At 37.4% G+C, this 7,966-nt stretch overlaps 1 protein-coding gene across 1 annotated transcript; it reads right to left on the reverse strand.

Moving 5' to 3' along the window:
- Positions 1-339: 339 nt before the first annotated feature.
- LOC102501238 (olfactory receptor 51H1) lies at positions 340-1,293 on the reverse strand. Its single transcript, XM_006164962.1, has one exon. The coding sequence runs from the start codon at positions 1,291-1,293 to the stop codon at positions 340-342; it is 954 nt and encodes a 317-aa protein (XP_006165024.1).
- Between the last annotated feature and the right edge of the window lie 6,673 nt (positions 1,294-7,966).

The raw sequence follows: 7,966 nt of genomic DNA on the forward strand, positions 1-7,966 counted from the left end.
TTAATTCTTGGACTAGAATGTCAAATTACATTAATTTAATAAATTTTATTTCTGTTCAAAGGAGTTATTTTTTTGAAGTACAATTAGTAATAATTTCTTTTTCAGCCATTTATGACAGTACAGTACATTAGACAGCCTTATAGATACTATTTATTTCATATCATTCAAAGGACAATTTGCAACAGGGAAAATAAACTATTCTCTGTGAGCAAGGAAATATTTCTTTGCCCAACTTAAATCACACCGAAACTGTAAAAAATAAAAAAAAAAAACTTTATTTTTCATGATCAGGATTGTGTTTTTACATAATTGATCTTTCCCCTTTCTAATTGGCAGACACTAACTCTCTGCAGCAATCTTAGTTCGAACAAATATCTGGATGATCTTCCTTCGTATCTCCTTGGTCTTCACGGTATAGACTATGGGGTTTAGCACAGGAGGTACAAGGAGGAAGGCATTGGCCATAAGAGCATGAGTCAGTGGTGACAAGTGCTTTCCAAAGCGATGGATGACTGACACTCCAATGAGTGGCACGTAGAAGATGAGGACAGCACAGATATGTGACACACAGGTGTTGAGTGCCTTCAGCCGGCCCTCCCCTGAGACTATGGCTGTTACTGTGCGGAGTATAAACACATAGGAGAGGAGGATGGACAGAGAGTCACAACCCATGGTGAAGATGACAGCAGTGAGGCCATAAAGGCTGTTGACGCGGGTGCTCGCACAAGCCAGGCGCATGACATCTTGGTGGAGGCAGAAGGAGTGGGAGAGAATGTTTGAGCGGTAGAACGGGAGTCGCTTGATGAGGAAAGGCACAGGAAAGACGGCACAGACTGCCCTTGACAAGATGACGGCACCAGTTCTGCAGACCACACCGTTGGTTAAGATAGTGCTATACCTGAGGGGATTCCTGATTGCCACCACCCGATCAAAGGCCATAGCCACCAGCACCCCAGACTCAGTGGCTGATAAACTGTGGATGAAGAACATCTGGACAAGGCAGGCATCAAAGGCAATGGACTTGTAGTTAAACCAGAATAAGCCTAGCATAGAGGGCAAAGCACAAAGGGTAAGTCCCAGGTCTGCCAATGCCAGCATACACAGGAAGAAGTACATCGGGATGTGCAGGGAAGATTCAGACTTGATGGTAGAGATAATGATGCTATTGCCACAAAGAGCAATGACATATATAACACCCAGTGGGAATGCCATCCAGTAATAGTTTTCTTCAAGGCCAGGAATTCCAGTTAGGATGAAGTAAAGGTGTTGGAAGTGGGAGTGATTATCTGCCATGAAGCCGATGCACAGTAAAAATGAGGAAGGAGACTGAGAGATCCTGTTGAGTGGCTTCTTAATAAAGCACAGTGGTAGTAGTCAACAATATGTCAGAATCTGACTTCCTCAAGTGTGGAACAATTTTATTTCCACATGGTTTGTGTAGGGAGGTAGCAAGGTGTGGGGAAAGGAAGACAGGACCCCTGTAATTACAACTCTAAGACATATCTTATTGAGTATGTTTCTGCTGTCTTGGGACAAACCACCTTATCCAAGAACAAGTAAAATATACTTAGTTTAAAGCATCTATTTGGAAAAAAGTCTTCTGCCTCTCCTGTCCTTTATTCTTTTTTGTCAGTCAGAGACCAAGGACATAATAGCTTAGTCAATACAGAGGTAATAATCAGTGTAGGACATGAGTTGTTTTATTCCCCACAAAAGATGCCATTCCTACCCATCTAACTGCTTATACCTAGGTCTCATGAAAGCAAGGAAGTCAGTCAGCTTTGCACATGATTTCCGGTCAGACACAGAACATACTCTCTGAAAAGCTCTCAAACTTAAAAAATTCATCAGCTGCCTTTATCCTTTGATTGGAATCAAGCTGATTAAGAGAATGTAAAGAGATGAAATATATATCCATGCATCCTGTATTCAGACCCCTATAACCCCTGAGGTAATAACAGTACCTAACCCACAGCAACAGTTTGAGGATTAAAATGCGAATGTGTGCTTCCTATTATAAATGTGGTCACTTGGAATAAAATGTTCTTTATATATTCTCAGTATTGATCTAAAATGTTTTTGCTTGTTTGCTTGGATCTTTTTGGCCGGAGTTCTTTGCAATTGGTGGATGTGGAAGCTCGTAGATTCTCCTCTGCCACAAAAAAATCACATTATGTCTATATGTCTTATAAGGTGTTAATGATTATAATATCCAAGCAGCTATTGAGCATCCTATCCCCAAGCTGTGTATGCAAATCTGACTGACCCATCTTATGATGAATAAAAAAACAGAACTGTTTTTTAAATCTCCCACAAGATCCTCTGAAGATTTCCAAGTCTCTCTCAGCCTATTTTATCTATCTATGAATTCTCATTTCTTTCTATTGTTCTTATGAAAGACAGCTGAATTCTAGTTCAAGTATGTAACCTGTTAGATTGCCTACATACATTTTCTGTTCATTCACTAAACTGTTTTAGGTTTTTGTTTTGTTTTGTTTTGTTTTGTTTTGTCTGTCTTAGGGATTTTTGAGAAAGAATATGCTTACTAAATTTGTCAAATAGTTGTGATAAAAAATGAAAATAATGGGACCAGCAAATGGTATAATGGTTTCGCTGCACTCTCAGGTGGTCAGTCAACTGCAGTTAAAGTCCCAGAGCCAGTGGCTTAACACTCACATCAGGCATTTGTGAGCATGTGCCCCAAATCCTCAGGGGCAAGGGACCAGTGGGTGACGTGGTGGTCAAGGTACTGGACACACCTACATGGCTGACTACGGTTTGAGTCCCTCATCTGGTGGCTTGCTTTCTCACTTTCTCTCTCTCTCTCTCTCTCTCTTTCTTTCTCTCTCTGGTCAAATTAAAATTCAATGAACTAATAAATAAAGTTAAATAAATAATTATTTTTTAAAAAATCCAGAGAGACAAACAGAGGTGAAGGGATTGTGGCATGACCATCCCCCACCCAGGGGATGACTTCTCGCTTTCTATCTCTGTCTCTCTCTGTCTCTCCAGAAAGTGCATGCACTCTATAGCAAAAAAAAAAAAAAAAAGTGGGAATAAGCAAAAGTTTTAAGAGGGAGACAATAAAAGATAAGAGAACACAGGAGAAGAAAGTGAAGAAGAGGAAAAAGGAAAAATATTAAGTCAAAGAACAGCAGAACTAAAAATCTATCTATTTCACATTTAACTAATTAAAAACCAGAAGCCTAGATAAAGAAAATATCTCACTCTGATTCAAACACTTTTTTAAAAGCAAAACAGATGAGAAAAGAAAGGAAAATTGCATAGCTTTGTTGGGGAAAATGACAGCTAAGAGCAATGGGAGCTTGAGAGTGTCATTAGAGAAGACACTGGTAAAATAGCAACTCCTGGCCAAGATCCTTTCCCCACTACCAGAATTTGTTACTTATCTGTGTGCCAAGGATCTAGAAAATACGTGAAGTTCAAAATTATCCCCTGAGGATGAAGCTCTTAGACTCCAAGTTCTGTCTTTGTAAATTTTCTCTGAGCCGGGATTTCTGGGGTCTACATGATCACTTTTTTGTAAAAACAAGCTGTGTGAGTATTCTGCATCTATCTTCTGGGCTCCCACTAGGTACATGGCCTCATCATAGATTCAAAAATAAAGGTGGGAAATAAAAATAAAACCATAAAAGTATTATGTACTCGGAAGCAAACAAACAAACAAAAATACACTTCAATTTACTTTGTGCAGTAGTCACACTTCCAGGTTTCTAGGCATTCCAGGACATCAGTTGGGAATGGTCTTTAAAGGAGATATTTAGCTCAGTCATCTGGTGCCTTCAGTAGAATGCTATTGTGTGGTGCTGGGAGCTACAAAGAAGGCTTGGGATCACACCAGGTAAACCTGAGAGGCTTGGAGAAGGCCATAGGGTGACAAGATCCTGTCAAGGCTTGATCTCTCTCTGTCTCTCAAATGAATAAATAAATTTTTAAAAAGAATGAATTTATCCTTCAGTATACCAGGAAGAATATTGGACAGACAGGAACTGAAGACATAAGAATAAAAACCCTCTTGATGTAGCTTAATTGTAAGAAGCTCTAACCTGATGGCAATGCCATAGATTCCGTTTATAAGAGGATTATTTATGAACTGCAACCATTTCATTCTAGGTTCCAGATGAAGGAACCTAGAATGAAGATTCAACATCTCACCCATACAGAAATACATATCCGGGATGCTGTAGGGGTCTCTTACCTTTTGCCTACACTAGCTCCAAGGACTAGGAGTCTCCTACTATTAAATGCAATGTACGTCTTTGCTAAGACATACCTGTGTATGTCTTAGCAAAGGATCACCTACATTTATCAGTAGGTTTAAATAGTAAGTTGACATCATATCTTTCCTTTCAAGCAAATGTGAGTGAGAAACAGGACAAGACATAGGACATGGGGTTGTTTTCTCAGGGAATGAAGGACTAGAGAGGGATACAGAGGTTCAGAGAAAAGTGGTTTAGAGCCAAGTGGAAACCTCAGTAATGAAATAGTCTGTCAATGACTATTTCAACCTAATCCTATTGTTTTTCTTCAGAATTTACCTGTTACTGAGGAGCCCCTGCTGAAAGATTCTGAAGCAGCCTGAGGCTCATCTGGCAAAACCATTGTCACCGCCTCAGAAGCACATTTAAGTCCTAAGTTACTTTCCCCTTATTGTCCCTGTTGATCTTAGAGACTAACAAACAAAGTATTCCCTGGGGGCTTCCAAGACTGAGAAGGTCTCTCTAGGGCTGTAAAATCTCCTTCTAGATTCTTATTGTTTTAGAAATGAGAGAGTATTAAGGCTTTTTAAATTTTAATTTATCATGGTTGGATACTTACCTCATTTCATTCCTGTCAAAAGTGATTTCAAATATTCACATTTATGAATTCTCCCAACTAAATCTTTCTCCCATCTCCTTCTACAAGAAAAAATCATTTTCTCCTCATTCGAAAATTGTCATGACTTGGCAAAGCATTAATGGTACAAAGAAATGTGGTATTATTTGTTGAAGATACTTTGTAGTTTTATCAACTGCACTAAGGATAAATATTCACCAGTTGAAATATCCAGCCAAATAATAATGTAACTGAATGTATGATAGAAAATAAAATGAAAAATAATAAACAAATAAATAAATAATTAAAATTGTTATGATTTGATCTAATCAATCTCAAGTGTGAAGACTAAGCAGATATGAAGAGTGATCATTCAAGTATTTCAGAGAAAGAATAAGGATTGGAATGGTATCATGTGTAAGATGCAACGGAATACTACTCATCCATAAAAAAATAATGAAACTTTGGCATTTGATAGAAAGTGGACAAATATGGAAGATTTACTGCTAAGTGAAGTAAGCCAGACTATGGAAGAAAGCCATTGTCTGTCCCCTCTCAATATATACCACATGCCAGCACTCTATGGCAGAAACTAAAAGACTGGAAGGTATAAAAGTATGGAGAGCAACTGTCAATAGTACAAAGAATGTAGGAGGAGGTAGGAAATAGATGAGGGTTAGAGGGAGGGAATCAAGGGAACGAAGAAAGAAACAAAACATTCAAAGGATACAAAAATGAAAAATTATCTGTTGATGATAAGGTGTATGGTAATATCTTTGACAGAGCTAATATACAGTGTATTCATGATGGGAAAATTATTTGGCATGATGTAATGATGATACACAGTGATTGAATGTAAAAGATTTAAAAATAAATTTTAAAAATGAATCATTTTTAAAAAGATGCAGAGTACATAGTCACTGGAAAAATTCATATTTCTGTTTTCAGCAGTTATGGTGCAGTCAAATTTTACACACTTAGTTAAATATAATCTTTTTATTTAAAGTGACATAGGTACTGCTCCAACTGCTGATCCCAATTGTTACTTTTATATAAGCATTTTTCCACTTGGTTTCCACAAGTGCATTTGTTGAGAAAAGTCAATAGGATTCTTGTTTCAAATTTTTAAAATAATCATTTATTTTATTTAATTTATTAGTAATAGTAGTAGTAGTTTTGATTTGCTATAGAGCATGCATGCTCACCAGAGGAAGAGAGAGGGAATGTGAGAAAGCAAACTGCCAGATCCAGGACTCAAACCTTAGTTGCCCATATGGGAGTCCAGCATCTCAACTACCTTGCACCTACTGGACCCTCTTGTTTCAAATTTTAAGCAAGGTGGTTCATATTTCTGTCTCTGCATTTTTCAAATTCTAACTGATACATTGGACTTTTCTATAAAAACATAAATGAATAAATGGGATGTCATCCTTCCTAAAGCCTGTAGTAATAGTTTTGAAAGCGTATGCCATTTGGTATTTTCATAGTTCTTTTCACCTCTACATAATGATTACTCTTTTCTTTTTTAACCCACATATTTAACTACATTACTGGAGTGTAGTTAACACATAATAAAGTTAACCCAGCTTCTTTATACAATTTACTCATATTTTAGTCTATTTAGAGATGTCCAACCATTACAATAGTCAATGTTAAAATATTGTCATCACCCCCAAAAGAAACTCACACCCACTAGAAATAGTTCCCAATTATCCACTCAACTCTCCAGCCTTGCCTCTGTACTGTTCTGGATATTTTATATAAAATCAGTCATTCAATATGTGGGCCCTTGGGTCTGGCTTCTTTCACTTAGTGTGATGTCTTACACTAAGTCATTTATTCACTTTGTAGTATATATCAACAATTCACTACTTTATAGTGGTATACGTGTGTGTGTTAAAAATAAATGAATGTATAAATAAATTTAAGCAAATAATTATTTTTTTAAAAAATCCTGAGAGACAAACAGAGGTGAAGAGATTGTGGTGTGACCATCCCCCTGAAGTGGGTGACTTCTTGCTTTCTGTCTCTCTGTCTCTCTCTGTTTCTCCAGCATTTGCATTCACCTTATAAATTTTTTTAAAAAGTGGGAATAAGCACATATTTTAAGAGGGAGACAATAAAAGATAAGAGAACACAGGAGAAGAAAGTGAAGAAGAGGAAAAAGGAAAAATATTAAGTCAAAGAACAGCAGAACTAAAAATCTATCTATTTCACATTTAACTAATTAAAAACCAGAAGCCTAGATAAAGAAAATATCTCACTCTGATTCAAACACTTTTTTAAAAGCAAAACAGATGAGAAAAGAAAGGAAAATTGCATAGCTTTGTTGGGGAAAATGACAGCTAAGAGCAATGGGAGCTTGAGAGTGTCATTAGAGAAGACACTGGCAAAATAGCAACTCCTGGCCAAGATCCTTTCCCCACTACCAGAATTTGTTACTTATCTGTGTGCCAAGGATCTAGAAAATACGTGAAGTTCAAAATTATCCCCTGAGGATGAAGCTCTTAGACTCCAAGTTCTGTCTTTGTAAATTTTCTCTGAGCCGGGATTTCTGGGGTCTACATGATCACTTTTTTGTAAAAACAAGCTGTGTGAGTATTCTGCATCTATCTTCTGGGCTCCCACTAGGTACATGGCCTCATCATAGATTCAAAAATAAAGGTGGGAAATAAAAATAAAACCATAAAAGTATTATGTACTCGGAAGCAAACAAACAAACAAAAATACACTTCAATTTACTTTGTGCAGTAGTCACACTTCCAGGTTTCTAGGCATTCCAGGACATCAGTTGGGAATGGTCTTTAAAGGAGATATTTAGCTCAGTCATCTGGTGCCTTCAGTAGAATGCTATTGTGTGGTGCTGGGAGCTACAAAGAAGGCTTGGGATCACACCAGGTAAACCTGAGAGGCTTGGAGAAGGCCATAGGGTGACAAGATCCTGTCAAGGCTTGATCTCTCTCTGTCTCTCAAATGAATAAATAAATTTTTAAAAAGAATGAATTTATCCTTCAGTATACCAGGAAGAATATTGGACAGACAGGAACTGAAGACATAAGAATAAAAACCCTCTTGATGTAGCTTAATTGTAAGAAGCTCTAACCTGATGGCAATGCCATAGATTCCGTTT

Source organism: Tupaia chinensis, unplaced genomic scaffold (assembly GCF_000334495.1).
Source record: "Tupaia chinensis unplaced genomic scaffold, TupChi_1.0 Scaffold143762_1, whole genome shotgun sequence".
Classification (NCBI taxonomy): domain Eukaryota; kingdom Metazoa; phylum Chordata; class Mammalia; order Scandentia; family Tupaiidae; genus Tupaia; species Tupaia belangeri.

Excerpts from the sequence above, each read along its gene's own strand:
- LOC102501238 (XM_006164962.1), bottom strand. The coding sequence starts at position 1,293 with ATGGCAGATAATCACTCCCACTTCCAACACCTTTACTTCATCCTAACT.